This window comes from Choristoneura fumiferana, chromosome 12 (assembly GCF_025370935.1).
Source record: "Choristoneura fumiferana chromosome 12, NRCan_CFum_1, whole genome shotgun sequence".
In the NCBI taxonomy this organism is placed as follows: domain Eukaryota; kingdom Metazoa; phylum Arthropoda; class Insecta; order Lepidoptera; family Tortricidae; genus Choristoneura; species Choristoneura fumiferana.
Window position 1 is genome coordinate 16910795 of NC_133483.1, and position 25128 is coordinate 16935922.

The 25128-nt window shown below is 37.6% G+C and overlaps 2 protein-coding genes and 1 long non-coding RNA gene across 5 annotated transcripts in view; 2 read left to right on the top strand and 1 right to left on the bottom strand.

Moving 5' to 3' along the window:
* The window catches only part of LOC141433520 (calcyphosin-like protein), a 111424-nt gene that overhangs the window by 27521 nt on the left and 58775 nt on the right, over nt 1–25128 (bottom strand). Inside the window, exons 1-2 of one of the 3 annotated variants that reach the window (XM_074095591.1) lie at nt 14215–14332; nt 9893–9955 (exon numbers count right to left, since the gene is read on the bottom strand). In XM_074095591.1, coding sequence (XP_073951692.1) covers nt 9893–9955; nt 14215–14236 — 85 coding nt within the window. In that variant the 5' untranslated portion in view covers nt 14237–14332. Of the gene's footprint in view, nt 1–9892; nt 9956–11997; nt 12186–14214; nt 14333–25128 lie in introns of those variants that run through there. The other 2 variants (XM_074095593.1, XM_074095590.1) reach the window with 2 other exon arrangements.
* LOC141433822 (18S rRNA aminocarboxypropyltransferase) lies at nt 14839–16459 on the top strand. Its single transcript, XM_074095923.1, has 2 exons — nt 14839–15035; nt 15143–16459. Exon 2 carries the CDS (start codon nt 15147–15149, stop codon nt 15864–15866), a length of 720 nt encoding a protein of 239 aa, XP_073952024.1. The 5' UTR covers nt 14839–15035; nt 15143–15146; the 3' UTR covers nt 15867–16459.
* On the top strand, nt 17610–23274 carry LOC141433516 (uncharacterized). The gene is made up of 2 exons (XR_012451931.1): nt 17610–17826; nt 21570–23274. It is a non-coding gene; the product is annotated as an uncharacterized lncRNA (long non-coding RNA).

The window sequence follows — 25128 nt, forward strand, 5'->3', positions numbered from 1 at the left end:
ACAGTCTTAGAAATTCTAAAATTGTCACAAAGAAACGAGTTATGAATTTTTTTTCGTCAAAAAAAAACTTTAAATCGCTCTCCTGTAAGTGGGTCATAATCGCTTAGTATTTTTATCCGAAGCGACGACCATATGCGTAAATTTTAAAGCCGTCGAATTTGTTAGTTTTGTCTCATTTGTTACAGAGTTCATCAAACGGCAGTATATATGTCGGCGGCCGATTGTAAAATCCGACAGATCACGAAATTTCTAGGCATATCGTGAAATGGCGCCATTTCATGAATTGGCTAGGGGACATCCGCCATATCGTTCAAAACTCACCGTTTAACGATTTACCTAGTGACGTTTAGGCAGATCATGAAATTCCTAGGCATATCATGAAACGCCGCCATTTCATGATTCGGCTAGTTTAGCAGATCATGAAATTCCTAGGCATATCATGAAACGCCGCCATATCGTTTCTGGCACTTCGCCGGCCGCTACCCGGTATAAAGCTAGGGATATCGACGAATTATCATCCCAGCCTATATACGTCCCAACTCCCACTGCTGGGCACAGACCTCCTCTCAGAACAAGAGGGCTTGGGCCATAGTTCCCACGCGGGCCCAGTGCGGATTGGGAACTTCGCACGCACCATTGAATCGCTTCGCAGGTTTGTGCAGGTTTCCTCACGATGTTTTCCTTCATCGCAAAGCTCGTGGTAAATTTGAAATGTAATTCCGCACATGAATTTCGAAAAAATCAGAGGTGCGAGCCGGGGTTCGAACGCACGACACTCTGCTTGAGAGGCGATAGGTCAAGCCACTAGGCCACCACGGCTTCAATGACGAATGCGTTGCTCTAATCGATCTGCCGTATTGTTTCTCAGGCACATCGTGATATGCCTGGCCAACTTGTAGGCATATCATGAAATGGCGCCATTTCATGATCTGGCGGATTTTACGATCGGCGCCGACATATATACACAGTCGAAGAAACTGAATCGTGTACCAGGGCTGGACCTTTTCATAATCAATTTCGCTATGATATCTTTGGCAGATGTATGGAATGTAAATATGACATCAGTAGCACAAAGTCCACCCTGGGTACTTACACAGTTTATCCGACTGTACATATCCTTGTGCACATTTGCCTGGATTGGACACCTTTATTTTTATTTATTTAATGTAGTTGATAATATTTCGACTCATTGCAGTGGGCGTATCTGGGTAACCAAGACCTCGGTAAACAACCGGCCAAGAGCGTGAGGGACACACCCGAAATAGGGTGTAATACGAAACACACAACCGAAATACGAAGAAATTAAGTAATACTTTCTAAGGATTTCAATATTTAGTACGGAATATTCCAAGTTTACGTATATTTCATATATACTTTAGGCTGCTATTTACTCTAAAACTACTAATAATTCTCAAGAAACTAACCGTTATAGTTTTCCTTGCAAGTTTGATATACTTAGGTCTACCATAACTGAATTTTTAAAAAGTTTTAGCAACCCCCAATGGTTTTAAAGGACCTATCCAACAATATTCCACACTACAAGGTTGGATGAGAAAAAAATCACCCTGTTTACGTTTATGGGACCTCTGTATATCCTCTAAAAATATATTTTTTAATTTTTTTATTGTAGCATTTGTCGGCATAGTTTACATATATATTCGTGCCAAAATTACAGCTTTCTAGCATTGATAGTCCCTGAGCAAAGCCCCGACACGGACAGACAGACAGACAGGCATGGCGAAACTATAAGGGTTTCGTTTTTGCCATTTTGGCTACGGAACCCTAAAAAAGAATGCCCAAATGCCCCTTTTCCCTCACATTTTTGCTTACTGTCTTGTCTTTCTGGCGCTGTTTTGCGCTGAAGAATCACTAGGTTTTTATTCACAATTTGCAGGTTAGGTTATGAGTCCGAGGGCACCCTGAGAATGAGCGGTTACTGGCCACTACTCCATGACACCTCCTAGCCCTCCGATAGCTACGCGACTGACACACGGTCGTAGTAATATGATGTTCAACGGTGGTGACTTCATGATACAAAAGTCCTGGGGTAAACCTAGCTGACCTAACCACATCTGTTGAAATTTAAAAACACTTTGACCTATGTATCTATTGGCTAAATTTAGTTACAATTATCTAAATCGTAGGCGTTTTACATACATCTAATTTAGATGTTTACGGTCGTTTACAATCACAATAAAAGTTAGTGCAGGTTGCATTACATTGTGGAGCGGTGGAATGAATTAGATGATATTAAGCTCAAACTAGTACTAAGTAACCTTTTTTTTTCCGAGGGAAATCTGCCACCAGATACCCCATCATCACGGGGAGGTGATGACGTTATGTGAGGTTTTTTACCCACTAAAACCCCCGGGATGTTCCTTCCTCGCCGCCCTGCCAGCGTCGCAGCGGTACAACCCGCTACATCGCCAGGAGACGGTTATCCGTTTCCGGATTCATCTCCTGGGGGAGCCATTCTTGAACCCCCTTTCCCACCAATGGCATCCTAGGAACATTTGGCACGCCATTCTCCTCGAGGACCTTGCACTTGCGGGGTGACGTCCCGTGTCCGTGGCCTGAGGCCCTTAATTAAAGTGGGAGCTGGAGATCTTGGGCGATACGCTGGCGCCCAGCTCTCTTGCGTCGCACAGGGTCTGCTGGCCCGCTCGGCGCTTTCCTTTTGTGACATCACTTCCTCACACAAGAAAATCGCCGCTCTACGCATCCTTGCTTTTGGTCATTACATGAACAGGGATGATATTAAGTAAGTAACCTGCATCAACCTTAGGTGCAAATTTTGTTAAATATCGTATGCACAGATGATAAAATGTAGCCGTGGTTGAATTTATCAAGTTAAGTTTCATTGCTTACCACAAAAGCAAACAAAAAAATATAACTGGATATTGCGATAGCCAACATAGTAAGCATTTTGGACACAATTACCTATTATTTTATAATATAGATAATGCTTTAATTGCTCGGAACGTTAGAACCGTGAGACATCAGACCAGGGCTAAGTATAGGTAGGACCGAAGTTTGAGGGTCGATGTTTTAATTAGAATATTAAAAAAATAAGTAGCTAACGTAGTGTGTAGTGACCAACATACTTCGTACCTACTCCTTGAGTCAAAATTTAATAAGAAAGATAAAACAGGATTATATATAACCTACTATGTAACAATAATTATAATAAGTTGGAAACCCCCGACTTCGTCACTTCAAAGTTCAATATCTCAAATAACGGCTGAACTGATTTAGATAAAACATGTCTAAGAACCATCGCTAGAAGACCTGCTTTCAAATAAAAAAACCTAATTCAAATCGGTAAATCCGTTAAGAGCTACGGGCCACAGGGACAGACACACAGGCACACAGATACGACAGACACACATAGCGGTCAAACTTGTAACACCCCTCTTTGCGTCGGGGGTTAAAAAATTAACAAACACCGATAAGGAGTTCGCAATTTTGTAATCAATCTGTCTATCTACTAGTATAATACCTTTAAACGAGCAATTCTTGTATATATTTCGGGGATCTCAAAAACGTCTCCAACGATTTTGATTATATTTGGTATGTATGGGTTTTCGGGGATGAAAAATCGGTCTAGCTTGGTCTTATCTGGGAAAACGCTTGTTATCGAGTTCTAGCTTGAGCAAAGCTCGGTCGCCCATGTACAATTTATTTAATCGAAAAAAAAATAGTCTTAGTATCAACAGTAAGACGTTGTATAATATTTTAATCTCTTACTTTTGTTATACTTATGCTTTTGTTGTCATTTTTGGTACTTTGATGAATTTGATGAAATAACTCGTAAAAAATTATAACAAAGTTGTAGTTAAACACGCGACAGCTCAGGATAATTACAACCATAACACTAAAAAACGCGCCCCACGAAAAATATTAACTCTATTTTAACGGTACAACGTAATTGTTTGAAGTTAACCTAGAAACGCGATCTAATCGATAACAGGCCGGTCTCAACGGGGTAGGTAAGCTATAGTTCGTAATTTAGTCGATTAAACTAACAATGAAAGTAATTTTTACACGAAAACCGAAACGGAAGTTACACCGCTACCTGTAAAACTATACTTTGACAAATGGCCACAGCTATCATATGTGGAGCGATCAAGTCAAATCAAACCGAAGTAAGAAATCTATCAAGTTCCTTTTAAAAAGTTAAACTTGAAACTAATATAAATGAGACTTACTGTTTGAATTAGTTCTGCTTTTTCCAGCATATGCGGTATACATGTTTCACTGTTTAACAATCATTTGTCTAACGATACGATGGCACGTGTCCCAAATATCAGCAAGTAAACATTTTCTTAAGAAACTCAAAGAACGCGTCTCGCAGCTGTAAAAGCTTTTAGCAGACTGACTGCACTGAATGGAAACAAAAATCCAAGTGGTTATAAACACGGCAAGATCGCCTGACCTGCGGTGGTTAGGAGCAACAACACCCTATCAGAATATAGCCCAGTACAGACTATCTAGACTAGGACAAAATCAATCGCAAACATCTGGTTCTTTGACACAGTTCATATAGCACAAACAATGAGTCGTTTCCTGCTGCTGCATGCCCTTCCTGTTACGAGTACATAGGTATCTACTTATTATTTACCTACTAACTAGGAAAAAAATTCACACGACACGACATTACAAAAAAAAAAATGAGAAAGCCGTGGTGGCTAGTGGTTTGACCTATCGCCTCTCAAGCAGAGGGTCGTGGGTTCAAACCCGGCTCGCACCTCTGAGTTTTTTAAAATTCATGGTGCGGAATTACTTTGAAATTTACCACGAGCTTTGGCGGTGAACAAAAACATCGTGAGGAAACCTGCACAAACCTGCGAAGCAATTCAATGGTCGTGTGAAGTTCCCAATCCGCACTGGGCCCGCGTGGGAACTACGGTCCAAGCCCTCTTGTTCTGAGAGGAGGCCTGTGCCCCAGCAGTGGGACGTATATAGGCTGGGATGTGTGTGACGACATGACAGAATTTGTAAATCTTAAAATGTAAATGCGAGCCCGAGCTCGTTCCCACGACCCTCTACTGGAGAGGCAATAGGTCAAACCACTAGGCCACCACGGTTTCTTATTTAATATAATTTACCAGTATTGTTGATACTTGTATGTTCGTCATTGCATTGTGTTGAGTTAATAGACCGTGCAGAGTTGATTTGGATAAACATTAGATTGGTAGGTACTGAGTAAGACAATGTCAAAAACTAATTTGATTGCGTACGTATATCCGTTTGTTCCATTTCAATTAACGAATGAAGGCTTAATACTCGTACCTATTAGATGTCATATAGGTAACTTCTTTGGTTTATTAAGAGAAGTCTCTTCGTTCTCCATACAAACGTAGTCCCGGTCTCATTTGAAAACTAGGCAACAGAAATAGATGAAATTCAGAATTAATATCAGAATTAGATGAGCTCAAATGTCGACAAAAAAAAGATGTCAACTTTGCACACGAGAATTACAGACTAATAAAGCATTTTTACAAAAATCGAAAAAACCACAAGCATAGAAATATATAATGAATATCTTGATTGCAAAATATCATTGATTTCTGTGCTATACTTTTCGTATAATATGAGGACAACGAAAACCCAAAATTCAACCGCCCAAATCTTGAAAAGCCTACAGCTATCTCGATATAAATTACGGACGTTGTTGCGGAAGGCATGGGGGACGGCTGCGAGCGCTTATGTCAGGAGCGATAAAGACAGCAATATCCCAAACGAATACCTAACGCGGCCGCGCGGCCGGCAGGGAAACTTCTCTTAATGAGTTCACCTGATTCTTTTGTAATTAAAGTAATCAATCGGCGTGTTGTTCCCATCATGTTGCCTAAATTGTTACATTCGACGTCACTACGAAAAGTTAGATGAGTATTTCTCAAAAAGTTGTCCAGTCATGAAATTGACAAGAAATCAGTTTTGTCAAGAAATGATTAACCCTAAGGACGAGATCATAAAACATAAACTATGTACATAAAATATCAGAAATTTCTTGACGTCAGGAAAACGTCACGAAATCTTGTGAGGAAAAAATCGTAATTTTGTAACTACATCAAAAATTTCTATTGGATCCAAAAACAAAGATTATCTGACTTTTTGTATATATTTAAAAACAATATTAATTACTTATTTTTACCTACCTATTTCACTGAAATATTTGTTGCGAAAGAACTAAGATGTTTTTGGACGAGGTATTGAATACTACAATAGTTCCTTTCCGCTCTGAATCCATCACGATCACAGCGAATTTATCCCGGCGTTTTTGATTTTTCGTTTCTTCGTGCTTTCGACAGTCTGCCACCAAGAAATGATACCGGAAGGTATCTGACGTCGCATTTACATGTCCATCGTAACGGTATCCAAGTCCATGACCTGATCGTATACAGACAAATGTAATTGTGTCATTACTATCACGAATTCACACGCCACGTTGGCATGGTGTACCTACCTAATGGTGATGGTCTACAATCACCATAAACGGTATTATTGTAGATTGTAGTCCAGACTCACTTAAATTTACATTTTACGGTGGCACTAAAAAGTCAGTTAACGCGACACTATGCGGGCGGGAGTAATAAATTGACATAAGTAACATAGTAATAAGTTTTGTACCTAATATTAAAAAATATTCACGCGCGCACATTTATCCTTGGCTGAATATCTATTATTTCGGATTAAAGAAATTAAGCGAAAAATTTATTTACGAGTATACTCGTAATAATGCTACGTAGGTAGGTCTTCCGCTAGGCGGATAGACGATCGTGGGAAGTTATTGGCAGCAGGTAATACAAAACCCACCATCGTTTAGATACTTCGGAAAGGCGTCTTCCGGCAGAGATGATGTGTACCTCGTGAGTTTCTTGCCGGATTCTTCTCAACAGAGGTTTTTCCGAACCGGTGGTAGTTTTTTTGACATTCATAAGTGCTTGTTATAGCCTAAATTGAATAAAGATATTTTGACTTTGACTTTGATCTGGAATAATATTGTAGATTTCCTGGCTCCTGCGATAGCAGAAGATTGTAACTCTCTATTCTACCCTCTCTATTTCTATTGGGTACGGCTGAATCGCTTTTGACAAAACTTAGTTAATCATCATTAGATATTGTGATGAAGATGAGGGTAGTTTTTCGCCGCTACCGACGCCTGCGCTGAGTAGCCGAGCTACTAGAGCGCTGGCGTACAGGTTGCGGCTAGTATTCTGTTCGAGCTCTCCTTGAATAGGAATCACAGACTGGTTCGAAAAATGTCAGGCATTAATGTCTGCCCAGCGTGACCTGTGCGTCTTATTTAATAATTACCTATACCACAAAAATAGATAGGTAACTGTTAAACATGTGGATATGTTTGTAGAAAACTTTCATTTTAGGCTTGTCTAAGTAAGACGTCGTTTTGTGGAAAGGTCAATAAAAACAAGCCTGTTCTGGCTGTGACGGATAACATCTCAAATAAAACACGAAGCCTTTAGATAACACTCGATAATTATAATTAACTCTGTGTGCAAAGTTCGCGTGTTAAAGGACGTTAAACGTAACGAACATGCAACCAATTAAGTACCTACACTGAAAATACTGTAACCATGAAAGTGCTATGACCTCATACTTGGGCACGGTAATTACTGCTTTATAACAAATACGGACCATTTATGGGCATGAATAATACTATAATGAAAAAAGGAAATTGAATAACCTAACCATAAAAAGTTGGAAAACTCCCGACTTTATCACTTCAAGATCAATATCTCCAAAACGGCTGAACCAATTTTGATAAAACATGTCTAAGAACCGTCGATAGAAAAGCTGCTTTCAAATAAAAAAACCGCATTCAAACCGGTCCACCCGATTAAGAGCTACGGTGCCACAGACAGACACAGAACACAGATACACAGACACACATAGCCACAAAACAGATAGGTACCTATATACAGAAGCCAATCTCATGTATGTACTTCACTTTTCATACACTTACGCTCGGCGGTCGCTCTAGGTTAGAACAAAAAACTATTGTGGTAGTGGCACTTGTTGTTGAATTTATTGTTGAGAATGAAACGGCAAGAATGGAAATATAAATTAATATTAACTAAAATATTTTAATTTTAGTGAAAATACAAATGTCAAATTGAAATAGTAAGTAGGTACCCTACCTAGTTATTTGTCCGAAACTACAATAAGCGTTTTACAAAATAGGTATCACGCGTAGTCTTTGTACCGTTATTAAAAAGCTATTAGCTTTGTTACAGAACAATATATTTTTAACGATCCATCAACATAAACGAAGTATGTACTACCTTACGTTAATATGAATTAACGATTGAACTACACTTGGGAGCAAAGAAATCGAGCCACCCTTGCAAATTTTTACGTTTCCATGATAATACTTACGACCTAAAAAACATAGAAATCAACGTAATAATTGCAAGGGTGGCTCGATTTCTTTGCTCCCAAGTATATAATAGATATTGTAGCCATCTCATCCATCAGCAGCATACTAAACCGCTGCATATGTATTGTACCTATATTGTGAGCACACACATAAGTACTTACGAGTAGTACCGCCTTTTCCTCGTGGTCAAAATACCACAAACATTCCTCATGGGTCCACGGCATCCATGCCCAAAGGTCCCCAACCTCAGGTTATCAACCAATCGAATTACGGTCAAGGAGTTTAATTCATGAGCGACCATGGAACCCTTTCAAAGGAAAGGTCATTACGTTTTTCCTTGTTAATTATTGCGATATCACTATGACGGTTACTGTGAATGGTTCCATGTTGGCTCATCAATTAAAGTCCTTGACCGTACGCAGCAATCTGACACAAAAAAGTGTGCATAAAATATATGACACGGATCTATGGCTCAGGCCTGAAATATACGCTTTCCTAAAATGTATTTTTCGCAAAATGTCTGCTTTTCACATCGACATCTTATGGCACTAGACTGGCTGTTTGAAATAAAACGCGCGGCGCATCAATCAATAATATTACTTTGACACAAAAGCTGTCACGGACGTCAACAGACTAGGTATAGTGAACTGTTCACAAAACCACGCTGTGAACTGTTTTTGTGCGCCGTTTTGATGTAAGAAACGTGCAGTCTAGTACATAGATGTCAACGGCTTTTCAGAATGTCAACACGTCTTTTGCATAATGTCAGCTATTTAAAATTGCCTGTCTCTAAGAATTACAGTATTTGTATAATGATCGCTTTTCAGAAAGTGCTTATTCTCAAAATGTCTGCAACCTCAAAATATTCGCCTTCTTATAACGTTGGTATGTCTCCTCCAATCATGGTCTTCAGTCACTAAGGGGCTGTTTCACCATCCATTGATTAGCCTTAACCGACTGTTATGTATTTTATGTTTTTGCCAAATAAATGAATACTGAACTGAATACACAGGGCTCGCGGTAAGAATTAAATTAAAATTCTCACGCATACATAGGTGTGCTGACGAGCAAAAATAGAGGCTAAATGTTTATTATCCGACTGCGAAGAAGGAGCGTTATTTAATAATATACTATAAACGACCAATAGGTACTTGTTTTCAAGGATATTGGAATTACATATGAATTATTCAGAGGCGTCTTTACCTATAGTGCAGGGTGTGCGTTGCACACGGGCGCCGCAGTGTTGGGGGCGCCGGCCATGGCACTTTGTACCTATTCCATTTTGACCGCGCGCTTCCTAGATGGCGCTAAAGTTATAATTGCACACCGGCGCTACATGAGCTAAAGACGCCTCTGAATTATATTATATATATATGGGGATAATAGAATCACGTCCATACTGGAAGGAAATACATGATACAATATTTCTATTCCTTTTATCTTTCCGTGCCAGTGGCAAAAATACATACATGGAATGTGAAAATAACTTACGTCCGCTGTCCATGCTGTCTTTCTTCTCGGCCTTCACTTTCGTGGTGTCGTAGTTGAAGCAGGCTATAACAAAGAAAACAGTAGATTTTATTACAAAGCAGCGAAATTATAATTTTACGGCTAAGGTGCCATTTTTAGGGTTCCGTAGTCAACTAGGAGTTTCGCCATGTCTGTCCGACTGTCTGTCTGTCTGTCCGTCCGCGGCTAAGCTCAGAGACCGTTAGTACCAGAAAGCTGTAATTTGGCATGAATATATACGTATCAGTCACGCCGACCAAGTGGTAAAATAAAAAAAATAAAAAAGAATTTTTTTTAGGGTACCTTCCATAGACGCAAAGTGGGGGTGATTTTATTTTTCTAGACTAAATAACCTATAGTGTGGGTTGTCATTCGGGGGTTGCTAAGATGATTTTTCTATTGGTTTGTTTGCGAAATATTCAACTTTAAAGTGCAAATTTTCATTAAAATCGAGCGCCCCCCCCCCTCTAAAATCTAAAATGTTGGGTGGAAAAATTTGAACAAATTCAAAATGGTAGTAATATATCAAATTTAAAAGGAAAATTATAGCGGCTACGATTGCTTGAGAATTATTAAGTAGTTTAAGAGTAAATAGCAGCCTAAGACATAAAACATACCCTATCTTGGGCGTTTTCCATCACCGAAAAGCTCAAATGTCAAATATAATTTATAAGTTCCGATTTCCGTTGGTCGGATGACATCTGGCAGGCGGTTGGTAAACTGTGGATGAGACTTGCACAGGACTGGACAAAGTGGCGTGAAAATGAAGAGGTCTTTACTCAGCAGTGGGTGGATATGGGCTAATTTGATTTGATTGATTGATAAGTTTCGAAAATCTCAGAGAAACAGTCAACTGCAGAGAAAGGTACCTAACCCCTATGCATGTTTGTATCTATGTGGGTCACCTTTCTCTACAGCTGACTGTACAAGTCCAGTTTCGAGCCCACGACCCTCTACTTTAGAGGCCATCAATTCATTAGGCTACCATAGGTTTTAAGGCTAAAATATAGCCTCTAGCCTAGGTAGAAAATTCAAAGACTCCCATCGATCAACGATTAGTACTAATCGTTGGTCGAAGAAGACTCCATTATTTTTAAAAGTCGCTGAACTAATCTTGTTCAGATTGACGAGGACGATCTATGTTTTAATTTTATGCTCGTATTACAGGCCACACCCGGTATAGTAGCCTCATACGGCCTGCATTTCCTATCCGCCGCGGTGACTCTTTCCTGTCGGGTCAAGGTATTTCCGACGTTCTGGCTTCTGGCCTTGGAGCTACGTCTACTTTACCTACTTACTCTTAGACACTGCAAAATAAATTGGAATAACCTAGATAGATATGAATTTTAGGGTTTTGATACTTACCTCAAAAGGGAATAGTTGTGCTAAAAAAGCTTTTATACCCGACTGCGAAGAAGTGACCCGTATGTATGTATGTGTATTCCTGTCCTCTCGTATCTATTCAACGGCTGAACCGATTTTGATAAATGATACGTCATTGGATTCGTCTTGATGACGCGAGTGACAGTGGGTAGGTACTTGCATGAAATTCTTGAAAAATCAAAATGGCGGATTTTTGGCGTCAAATAGTGAGTTTAAAAAAAATTCAATTGTATCGAATGAAAGCTAATAATAATAAAAAAATAATCTACTATTTTCACAGAAAATAAATATTATAAAAGTGTGAAATAAAACAATAAATAAAAAAAACCCCGACTGCCTAAAGTACTAAAAAGAAGAAAACAAGTCTAGTGGGCTAGAACTCTGTTAAGTAGCTAACTTAACAAAAGTTCAACAGTCGGGACCTCAAATCGTGACCAGCTCAAAAATTCTTAGTACCTGCCTAATGTGTCCCAACTGTTGAACTTTAAGTTAAGTAGCACTTTGAACAGTAAGCTAATTATTTTGTTTTTATTTTATAGTCATGTAATCAAACAATTTACAATATAAGAGCATTCACGAAAAGGAATTCTAGTTGGGAATTCGGTTATTGTCCAGAGGAGTAGAGACACGTTATACAATACATGCATGATATACTATACACGTTATACTATAGGTACCTACATACATAATATACTATTACTTACTTTCAATAAAACTGTCACAGACGACTTCCTATGATCACGACAGGGTTTACTGTGTCGGCACAGACAATAACTGTCACACGCTTGTAGAAAATCGATCAGCGATAACACACTCTGTTAATAATATATGTCTAGTGTCTGGCCTAGGCTACGTTACTAAAATAAGTAATATTTTAGTCTGCTTGAGTCGAGATAAGGTAATAAAGTGAGACGATGAGCTGCAGTGAGGCAGACATCGCCGAGTAACCTTGCTCCAAACACGGAGTTCGGATGTGAGCTAATTTAAAACTTAACGTTTGTAAACAGTTTGTCATTTGTTATTTAAGGACAAGTCAATGTTGTGCAACCTACTGTCAAGCTCAAACGTAGCTTCACACTTGGCACTTTGTCGCAGTTAGCCAGGACAATATGACATGACTACAAGGCACTAAAGTGTTCAGCTGTTTTAAACTTGATTAGTACCTTCTCATGTATAAAAAGATAACTACGACAAAAAATTAGAAAAAAAATGTCTAATGTTCCCAAAAGTCAACAAATTTCAGTTTTAAATAGCTGTTTCGAAAGATGCTTAAACGATTTTTCCTGAAACAGTATGCTAACAGTCATTATCGAATTTAGCAAATACTTATATCGGCGGTCAGAATACTTACTGGAATTTTTTATAGCTCCTAAACGATGATAAATATGTGTTTACCCACGTGATACAATGTACGTCATACATATATTCAACATTAGGTAGCTATATTATACTTTTGTCATCTAGACCGACACACTGAGTCACTAGGATCAGTATACGTAAGAGTGAGGGCGGTGACTCGACCTTGAGTTGCCTTATTGTGTTAATGTCGGTGCTTAGGTATACCACAATAAACCTGGCACTAACTGTTTTATTTTCTATACATAAAAATATGAGTCGGTACCATCAGCAAAATAATGGTGGTCTACCACCCTATAGTTGATAATCGTTTGCATGTCATAAAGTTTTAGCTACTAGTAGGCCTTAGTTTTGAAGTCACTCAAGTTATGTTACAAGCAACATTTTTTTTGTTACTGTTAGCAAATCTTTTTTCAGTGTTCCATACCTATTTATATTTTACAGGGATTCAATAAAGCATAAGGCAACATCACTAACGCGTGACAGCCAGCTCAAATCCCATATTAATTATGAACACCCATTTTATCGTCAATCACCGCTAACATTCATCAACTATAATCTATACTTAAATAGAGGTGCCTACATATTATACTACCCAAAAGAAAATAGGGGCCACGTGAGTTTCAATCATCATCATCATATTAGCCGTAGGACGTCCACTGTTGGACAAAGAGCTCCGCCATAGAGCATCATTCATAAAACGAAAATACAAATATAAGATGCCAAATGAAATATAAGATGAAAATACAAATATGGTATGCAATTCTTTATAACACCCCCTTATTTTTACAAGGAATTTGATTCAATACATCAGTAAAGTTTCGGTTAACACGCATTCACAACCTCATTAAAATAAGCGGTCGATATAGTCTAATCTAATGGATCTAGGACGCGTATTGAACGCGTTTTGCCCATGGCAATCGTCATTAGGGGGCAAAATTCGATTTGTATAATTATGATAACAAATGCCATGACGACCAACATGTATTTATTGATTATACCTATATAATTTTGCATAATAATAACGATATAATACTAAGGACGACAAGAATTTTGATTAATAATTTCGCATTTTTCACTAGCTCAGTTAGTTAAAGAAGTACCTACCTACAGACACCAGCATTAATATTTGCCACAGCAGAGCGTGTAAATTAAATATCTGGCTCTAAAAATAGAGTCGTATCAGATTTTTATGCACGCTTTCTTGTGTCATATTATATTGGTGTTGGTTGATGCCTGTACATTAAACATTTAAAAGTAAAACAGGTACAGCAAAATACAAACCTGGTGGTAAGAGCAAGCACACATGTAAACGCTTGTAACATCAGTAATTTTATAACTTGTGACTTTCTCTAGGCAAAAATTGCAAAAAGTAAAAAATAATCACAGAAACGTCTATAAACTTCTTTAAAACACGAAAATTTTACTGTAATTATAATCATTAGCAATACTTAATCCTTAGAAACTGACTCAGGTAGTGATAGATAATTGTACGTTTATAAATGTTAAAATAGAGCCGGCTAATCCGGCTAATAGCGCTACAAATTCAAAATTTTAAAACTTACCCGCCATTGAGGCGCTGCTCATTCTTCCGCGTGTGAAATCAATTTTGGATAATTTTTAATTAACTTTATCAAATAAAATGTACAACAGTCGAGATTAGAACAATTTATGACTATGTATGACACTGCTATGAAGCAAAAAGTTTGTTTCTTAGATTATTTTTTGGGTAACTTAGGCAACGCATCAGATCGAAACAAGGAGGTGGATCATAAAAGAAAATGTAGCGTGACTAATTCAATTAATAATTTTATACGATTCATTGCCATGCTAATCACTTTTATTGCGACACAGAAGAAAGTTTTTCTTTTAATTCTTTACTGTTGTTAGAATCCCAACAACAAAATGTACGGGAGCAATGAACGTTTTTAAAGTCGTTTTTTGAACGCAGCCTTATATATAGTCTGTTTCCACCAAGCAACAGCCACGTGCAGCCACATTGCAACTTTAATTTGAGTAGCACAAAAGTAATTAGAACCGTGTAATGTCCTCAATAACTAGCGTACTACAGTAAACCAACTTTAAAATGAAAATCAAAACTGGTTCGTCAAGCTGTATGGATATAGACTCCTTTGTCTCTTGCGGAGGGCAACAAAAAAGTCACATTTGACGTATGAGTTGAGATGACGTTTATTATTCTGATTCCCGTACGGTGAGGTTATGTTATGATTATGTTACTTACATGTTACTTATGACTCGTTTTGGTTTATTCTTTGGTATTGAATTTAGCTAAACACGGTTAAAACTTATTTGTTTGATTTAAGGACTTATCCATTATATTTGGCAGTATTTTTAATGCTGTAGGGAATACCAACGCGTTTATATGGTTAGTGTTTTAATACACGGCTTTCCACTGTTTTAATGTACATTACTTTAAGTAATACATAATAAAACCTGACTTTAAGTAATTTAAGTTCTTATATTTTTTTACAGCGCTATGGCACCTGGCAAGAAGGGCAACACTCGTGGTAAGCGATCAAACCATCACACTGAAAAAGATTATGCAGAGAAAATGAATGAGTTAACCGTTGATTCCTCTGAAGACAGTGATGACGGCAGTTCCGATGGAGAAGGTACAGAAGCTTCATTCACTGTAGCCATGTGGGATTTGAACCATTGTGACCCCAAGAAATGCTCTGGAAGAAAACTACTTCGACACAAAATTATAAAAAATTTAAAGCTTGGGCAAAGATTTCCAGGCTTAGTACTGTCACCAGTTGGTACGCAATGTGTCAGTCCAAACGACAAGGACATCATAGAAAAATCTGGATTAGCTGTCATTGACTGTTCATGGGCTAAAATTGATGAAACTCCATTCAGTCGGATGAAATCTCCTCATCCAAGACTATTGCCATTTCTAGTAGCAGCTAACCCTATAAACTACGGCAAACCATATCAGCTGAGCTGCGTAGAAGCATTAGCAGCAGCTATGTTTATAACTGGACATGAAGCGGAAGCTAAATTTTATTTATCGAAGTTCTCTTGGGGACACTCCTTCCTGGAACTAAATATGGAAGCGTTGGATTTATATGCCGCTTGTACAGATAGTAAGAGTGTTCTAGAAGCGCAGGCTAAGTATCTAGAATCTGCACAGAAAGAACAAGACACGAGGGAAATGTGGCCGCCCAGTGAAAGTGAATCTGAATCTGATAGTTAACAAATAACAATTAAATATTTTCTTCATATTATTTATAAATGTTGATCATTATGTTACTTATTATATTGTAAGTATATCATATATAAATAACTCAATTTTTTTACCTTAAGTAGTACTTACGTCTGAAGAATCACAAGGGATGATATTCTAGTTTAAGGGATGCGCAATCAACTAAACCAATTTTATTAAATTTATTTATCTAATTTGTGATTGCGAACAACATAATTTAGTACAAGGACTAGTAATCATGTTACCAACGCCATCTAACTGTACATGCTCGCACTAAGTTGCTTGAGCATCCTATGTTGTATGGAATGGTTGTCTAAAATCCGCTAGGTGGCATTTCTGGCTTGTGCCTTGTGTATTAAAATAATAATTAATCATAATAATATGAAATAAGTTTTAAGATGGATTTAGTTTTTGAATATTACATTTATTTCAAACATCGAAACTTAAGTACCTAAATAAAGGCGGCCTGAGCAGCGCGTTGACGCAGAAAAATAACAGAGGGCGCTAGTAGTAGTGAAATAGGCATTGTAATAAAGACTATTAGAATAAAGATTTCAACCAAACAAACTTACAAATGAATCTTCATTATCCACTATTACCTCTCATATTTATTTCATTTTCTAGGTTTTTTTCTACCAAATAATGGCAAAACAGATATAGATATCTACAAGTATAGATAGTACAGTACTATCAACATTGTCCTTTTAGACCAGAAGATGGTGACACAAAATATGAGATCACTTGTACCAGTATGGCGGTTCTTCAGGGGTCTAATTACGGAATGACAAAAAAGAAAATGATGGTCATAGCGCTGCATCCCAATCGCGTGGGCGTTAATCGAACGTGTCGAATAAATAACGAGTGTCGAACGATTAGTTCCACAAAAATGCTTGTATTTTCTGATAGTCGTTAAAAAAAGATGTAGGCGGTAGCGTAATGCCATACTTCTCCGGTGTGACTTACAGCCCGCCATACCGACGCGAATACATTAATTAAAAAAAAACAATTCAAACATTTGTACCAGGCAAATTTTTGCGCAGCTAATCATCGTCGAGTAGCCATTCACGGCAATCACCTTGCCATACTTTTCCGACGGTTCCCAATGGCCGCAATACCGCCGCAAAGGAGTAAAATTTTTTTTTTGCAAAACCTGTGCATGTTGGCGATCCCTGGTCTAGGGCATCAAATAGTCTCATTCCGGCACTGCACGTTACACAACAACACAACAGGTCATCTAAACTAGGTACATAAATATGCTAAGTTTACCACAAACAAAATGATAGTCATCTTCTTCATTTTCACCTATTACATCTGTATGTCATCTCTTTGCTACTGTAGCACCACCTAGCACGTAAATTTGACACTTATCGATGGATACTTTTGCATACACAGAGATTGTTATGATGTGATTTTCACTCAGTCAAAATACCACGCACAGGACTTATCACGCTAACATACACGAGTAATATTTACCTCGACGTTTCGGTAACATTACAGTGGCCGTGGTCACGAGTAGGCCACTGTAATGTTGCCGAAACGTCGAGGTAAATATTACTCGTGTGTGTTAGCGCGATAAGTCCTGTGCGTGGTATTTTGACTAAAGAGATTGTTCTCCTTCCCTCTATACAAACAATTATAGTGGTGAATATAGTAGCTGAGTTCTTCAACCTCTTTATAGGTACTAATACTCTTTGTTACTTTATTTCACTTGCAGTACTGTACTGGCAGCAGAAATTATACCAGCCTATGATAACAGCTGTAGCTGACAACGTCATAACATTTTCCAAGATGCTATGTTGAGTTTATTGTAAATAGTTAATTTATTTATTTGTTTATAATTAGTTAGGATAAGTAGGAGATTATTAAATGATTTTGGTTCATGGCACATCTGGAACACCAAAATCTGCAAGTTTAAAAAGAAGCCACTAGCCTAAAGGCTGACCGTTGAACCGTAAGAACTTATTGCGTTACTATTTTTAACTTTTAATTGCCGCGGGCCATTTCTTACGAATAAGTATAAGTGAGGCTGATATAACGCTCAAATAATGTCCTTTTTGTGGTTCCGTACCCTAAGGGTAAAAACGGGACCCTATTACTAAAACTCCACTGTCCGTCTGTCTGTCTGATAGCTAGACAGCTGAAATTTTCACAGATGATGTAGGTACCTATTTCTGTTGTTGCTATAACAACAAATACTAAAAACAGAATAAAGTAAATATTTTAGGGGGCTCCCATACAACAAACGTGATTTTGTTCGATATTAAATTTGATTAATTATATTCATCAAAGGATAGACCTTGAAATATTCACAGAATATTTAGTTGTATATCGAAAATACAAACTGAAATATAGATGCATAGAAAAATCATAAAAATAAGACCAACTTGAACGAATGAGGGCTATCGTTTTTTGTCTCACTAGATGGCGCACTGTAGCGTGAGGTTTTTAAGTATGGCTTTCAAAGTCTGTTATTACAGGCGTGAAAACAAAGTTTAGATTAAAATCATATTTAATACACCTTAAAACCGTACCATAAAAATATCGAGCATGCCACAGTGTTGCATAGTCCCCGTTTTGTTCGGATAAAAGGGAGGACAAAGGTTTCTGAAAGACAAAACTGTCTCAAAACACAGACATTCATTGCCCCGGAACGCATATTTGCTATAATTAATTTCAGATATTGCAAAATATTCACTTAATACACCCGCCTCACTAAAAACTATCTATTAGACATTTCGGAGACCTCACGCTACACTAGCGCCTCTAGTGGCGAATTCATACGCGATAGCCCTCATTAGCGGAGCCATAGTTGTGCTGTGCCATAGGACACTTTCCAAAATTGAGGAATTTTTCATATAGGAAAATTTCGAACACTTCACTTCGGCATTGAAACGTTCCGTTTCTTTCCGGTCCTTCCGGCCCTAGAAATAGAGTCATATCAGATATTTATGCATGCTTGTTGTGTCAGAATCTGACACCTTCACTTCCTTGACACGCCGACCCTTAGGTAAAGATGTGCAAGTATTGTATGTACTTATGTAAACTTTTTATCAGACATACTTGATACCAGATATTGGTGCTGGTGACTTACCATAAAAAGTTTACATACATAAAATACTTGCATATCTTTACCTAAGGGTCGGCGACATACGGCTCGCGACTGTTTTTAATATATAACTAGCTGTTACTCGTGACTCCGTGCAGGTGCATTCATTTGCAGGTGGTAGGACCTTGTGCAAGGTCCGCCCGGATTGCTACAACCATCTTGCTCGCTAATCATGCCGTGAAGCAGCAGTGCTTGCACTGTCGTGTTTCGGCGTGGAGAGTAAGACAGCCGGTGAAATTACTGGCACTTGAGGTATCCCATCTTATGCCTCTAGGTTGGCAACGCATCTGCAATACCCCTGGTGTTGCAGATGTTTATGGGCGGTAGTGATCTCTCACCATCAGGAGACCCACTTGCTCGTTTGCCTTCCAGTCGAAAAAAAAAAATCTCGTCAGATCTACCGAATATACACAAAAAAATCATAAAAATTTGGTCAATCCGTTTCGGCGGAGTTTGGTCACACTGTGACACGAGAATTTTATATATTAGAAGACTAGCTTTTGCCCGCGACTTCGTCCGCGTGGAATAGTAACTTTGGGAAGTATTTAAAATTTATTTAGGATCCCTATTTTGCCAATAATAGCACATATAAACTTCTACGGTTTACTGAAAATAATCTATTTTAAAACATTGCGATAGGTACCTATAAACTTTTTTTTTTTGTTCTTCCATCCATCCATGTTCTTTGGTAAAACATAAATATTTTGCGGGAAACCACATTTTACCAATACGACGTGTATTCTACCCTGTCAACATAAAAGGACTAAGTACTTAATTCTTCATAGTGAACTCTTGACACCTTACGTCCTTTATTGTAAATTAGGAGGGTAGGATTATAATTAAGACGCCATTTTTACTAAGCATAGCTACACATATTTCCGATAAATATACTTATAGTAATTTGTTTGAAATTCCTTAAGAACTTTCATCCCCATATTTTCAAGTAAACAGGTCGAAATTTGAAAGCGCCGGAACAAATGTTTTTTAGGGTTCCGTAGCTGAAAAGGAAAAAATGGAACCCTTATAGGATCACTTTGCTGTACGTCCGTCCGTCTGTCTGTCAAGACCCTTTATCTCCTAAACGCGCGGAGTATCGGTATCGAGTTGAAATTGAAACCGTAAACTCAGGTCAATAGTCCCGAAAGCTGTGAAAAATCAAACTTCTAAGTCAAGGCAATCAAAAGCTACAGTCATTAAAAAGGTATTTCCATGTAAATCGCCTTAACAGAAAAAGTTATAGGGTACTTCCAGAAAAATAATTGTAATAATTGTATTTTTTTCTATGTGTATCTGTTTTCTGTATCGCTTACTATGTCTGGTGTACAATAAAGAGTCTTTGTATTGTAGGTATTGTAAATAAGAAAAATCTGAAAATTATAATTTTTCATGTCTGACTGTCTATGTCAATAAGCCATCTAAAATGACCCCACATTGCGAACATTTTGCTTGAGCTTAGAAGGCTCTCTGCTCTCCGCTGCTGTTAGGATCTCCTCTACTAACATCACCTCTCGCAGGTAAAATTTTTTGAACAAATATCTATTTATCGCTTATCACGTGCCCAAATGCCAAGTTTCATAAAGAACCATCGATTTATCTTCGACAATGACGATCTTTCATATAAACTTTCATCCCCTATTTCACCCCCTCACAGGAAGAGTTTTAAAAAACGCGCGAATAAATATCTATTTATTTCTTATCACGTGCCGAAATGGCAAGTTTATCATCGATAATGACGACCTTCCATATAAATTTTCATTCCCTAAGCTATTTCACCCCCTCGCAGGTCGAATTTTCAAAAAAGCTCAAACAAATATCGATTTATTTCTTATTAAGTGCCTAAATGCCAAGTTTCATGGTTTTATCTTCGACAGCGACGAACTTCCACCTTATTAACTTGCATCCCCTATTTCAACCCCTTAAAGCCTCTTTTTTGCGATAAAAGATAGCCTATAGTCTTTCTAAGGTCTATTCTATCTCTGTACCAAATTTCATCAAAATCGGTTCAGCGGTTTAGGCGTGAAAGCGTAACAGACAGACAGACAGACAGAGTTACTTTCGCATTTATAATATTAAGTATTCTTATTAAGTGCCTAAATGCCAAGTTTCATGGTTTTATCTTCGACAGCGACGAACTTCCACTTATTAACTTTCATCCCCTATTTCAACCTTAAAGCCTCCTTTTCGCGATAAAAGATAGCCTATGTTCTTTCCCAAGGTCTATTCTATCTCTGTACCAAATTTCATCAAAATCGGTTCAGCGGTTTAGGCGTGAAAGCGTAACAGACAGACAGACAGACAGACAGACAGACAGAGTTACTTTCGCATTTATAATATTAGTATGGATTAGACATATGCTGTCATACATTTAATTCGGATTACTATTTCAGCAGACGGATGGGCAGGGCAAGTTTGACCGGGCCGGAACACCCTATAGGTCAAAGATTTCGTATAGCTGTTGACAAATATGTCTGTTGACTTGACATTGATATCTTCATCTTGTAGAAAACATTGCGACGAAAAACCTTACCAGGCATTCATTTGTTCCCCTTACTTTAAATATAGATTGTAAACAATATGTTTTGTTTTAGGTGAACTTCACTTTGCGATGCCCAAAGTAGGTAAGTCCATGATGACCCCAAAAGAATTAGTGGCATTTAATCTAAATATCAGGTACGCGCTTTATTTAAAATTGTAATGTATTTGCGTCATAGAAAAGCAATTTCTACCTGAAATATGAAGCCGCAGCGGCAAGGATTTAATTTAAACCGAAGCTCTACTTCCCGTGAATCAGAAAGTATGTCAGATTGGGAATGGTGGGAGCAAATGATAACAAAGGCTTCTCAACAAAACAAAATACATGGAGATAGATACATAAGCGCAGAAGAAAGAACACTTCTCGAAAGACAGTCTTCTGTAGTTAGAGCACAATATGATATGGCTAAGCATGAACTACTGTCTAATAGCAGTATAAGTGTTATTCAAAATTTTGACATAAAACTACGAAACAGCGGCAAACATAATGGGAAACCAAAAATAATACAAGGCAATTTGACACTGACGAATGCGCCTGATAAAGGAGGCTCAAAAATGCTCAACGAATGCTGTAGTTATTGTAATTTGACTACTGCCCACGTTAATGAGCTTACTAAAGGACAACGTCATCGATTAGGTGTCGCACATAACATGTTAGAACGTACCGGCCGTGTAGAGTCGAGCTCAAAGTCTAGCGCAATACCACGTAATAAGGTCGATAAACGCAAAAGCGGAAGAGCTGATCGACTGAAAGCTAAACCTGTTTGTTCGGACACAATGACCAGTAATTTAACGGGTGAGCTTCAGACAATGATGGTTAAGTTACGACCAGAAAAAGCGAGATTAATGAAAGATTCTACAATAATTGATAAAATGGCGTTCAAATCAAAGAAGATTGTTAAAAAACAGCAGCAGAACACAGAACCAACGATTTTGCCTTTAAGACAGCGAAACCTGGAACTTGAAGCTATAGGACCTGTTCCTCCGTCTCAGAATGTCGTATTTTCAGAAAAAGAGTTGAATAACTCAAATTACGATTCTTGGTATAGTTGGCGACAAGGCCACCAAGAAGGAAATAAATTGATTTCTCTTGAAAAAATAGCACAACAGCCAAAGTTTCAGCAGAAATCTGGAACTGCGTCGGAACAATCGACAAACTTTTTACAACTTCAAGTAGATTCTAGACCTCCAGATATAACAAAAAAATACAGAGAAACGGTTCAAAAACCAAACAGAAAAAAAGGGAAGCCAAGGTATCCTGAGAGAAAAGAAAGAACAGAAACCCGAAGATGTATAGAACTAAATAAAACTAAAAGTGTAGAATCTACTGAAAATTCAACACTCAGAGAAGAGTATATTAACTATGATAAAAATAAAGTAGTACGGCAAGCTGCAGAAATAAAATCGTCATTAGCATTGAATATTGAATGCAACGATAATAACTCGTTACTTTGGAGACAATCTCAACCTGAAACACGGCAGCATGAAATGGGAATAAACTATGATCAAATACGGAAAAAAGAGCATGTATTAAAGCGGTGCTCTTGTGAACTAAAATTATATTGTAACCAATCAGAATCAGAATCCATGATAATAAATGTTCTTAACCCTACTAAGGAAAATGTTAGTTCTGAACTACTAAGTAGCCTGTTTGAGAGTAATGATTTCATCGCAAAACGTAACAGACGTGAAGACACATCAATAAAAACGGATTTAAATGACTTTACGTCAATATCAGTAATGAGAGCTATTTCCAAAGAAGCACAGACTTGTTTAAATATAAAAGAGGACGAATATATATCAGCATCAAGTAATTTACTGGTAAAACCTGCAATAGCTAATTTTCACGAAGTTTGTGAAAAATCAGTGATTTGTTTGAACTTGGAGGTTGCTAGCAGTAAGAGTTATGAGAGTCAAAAGGCATTTCACCTGTTTGACAAGAGCACAAATCCAAATGACGAAGTAGATCAAAAAAGACTTTATGTTAATGACAGTCAGTCAACGATTAGAAATATTCGTAGAGAACATAGAGATAACATATTCGCAGATAACAGGTCACCGTCAATGATTAATATTTCATCCTTATCACTATTACATTGTCAGCAAGTAAGAAAATTGCCAAGAATGGAAGCCTCTATTAGCGCTGATATCAAAACTAGCAGTAACTTATTCAATTTCAAAAATATGTCAGCTGTAAGCTTTATATTAAGTTCCGTTACTATAACAGATAATATTCGACCCCCCGTATGTCAAAGAAATAGAGTAATTATTCCAACCAGTTCAGACTTCTCAGAATACTTACGAATACCAAAAACACAACCTACAACGGATTCTGTTTTAAAATCGTCATCGAAAATTAGTTTATTTCAATCAGATTCAATTCCTAACTTTCTTGGGATACGACGATCAAATAAATTATTAATTAAAAATTCTTTAAATAGCACTTCAACTTGCTGTTTAGATCAAACCGATGATGTATTTGTTTATTTAGATAGCCAGAGTGTATTAAGAATGTCAAGGTCTCAGTTATTAGGTAATATTGAAATCACCCAAAGCAAAAGGCGAACTCTAAGAAAATCACCAGGCAAAAATGATTTGGAAAAAAATGTCCCACGTTCGCAGTTTAGCCGATCTTTTTGTACTATGAATGTGCGAATTCCAGTCCAAGACATTACTTCCCCTAAACACGCAAGAGATAACAATAAATACGACGAGGAAGAACCTAGATTATCTGTGCTGTATGTGAAAGACCTCGCTACTCGACCAAAAAACCTAACCCAACCCAACGAGCGAGCCATCAAATCAAGTAAATCTCAAAAACACACGGGTTCAAATTTAAAAAAAGTAAAATTCAAAAAGAATGACCGTGCTCGCGTATCTAAATGTACCATACTTGAAAAGTCAAACATACAAAAGGGTTTTACTACTCTATATAAACAAGAATCACCATTGAAATTGGTTAGACGAAAGCATAGTAAATCCTTTACAAAACAATTATCAACCGATTGTTTTCCAAATTCAACACAGGAAGCCCAAATTGAAACTAAATTGGATTTGAATACCGAATTATTCAAAGATATCTTGTCTTGGCCAACGTCGTATCCCATAACGTCTGGAAGCAAACACCACAATTACAGCCAGCATAAAGATCCAAAAGTAGATAATGAAAATGCAATCAGAATTTCACGTGGTAGTAAAATGTTATATCAGGAAGATGGAGTTACAAGTACCGAGAACGAAACTGGAATACCAGTGAAAACCGGTCATGTTAAGAGTCAGACCCGATTGCGGCTTTATAAAAATAAACTTAACATAGACAGAAGTTTACCAAAATTAAAAAGTGAAACAAGAACTAACAAGGGTTTGAAGTCTGTCATAAGCAAGTGTGTAAAAACCATTAAGAGTATGACTAATAAGAAGACATCAATAGCAGTAAATACAAATATGTCAGCAGGAAATTGTTATTCCAAATGCAAACAGTGGGAGGAAAGTTGTTATTTTTGCACGGTATCGCGTGAAGCACCAGAAATAAACAAATTAAGCACTAATTCAAAGAGAATGTCAAATGTTGAGCATATGGAGTTAAAAGATGACGATAATTTGAAAAGATGTTCT

Bases quoted from the DNA above. Each gene is read 5' to 3' on its own strand.
- LOC141433822 (XM_074095923.1), top strand. From the start codon at position 15,147: ATGGCACCTGGCAAGAAGGGCAACACTCGTGGTAAGCGATCAAACCAT.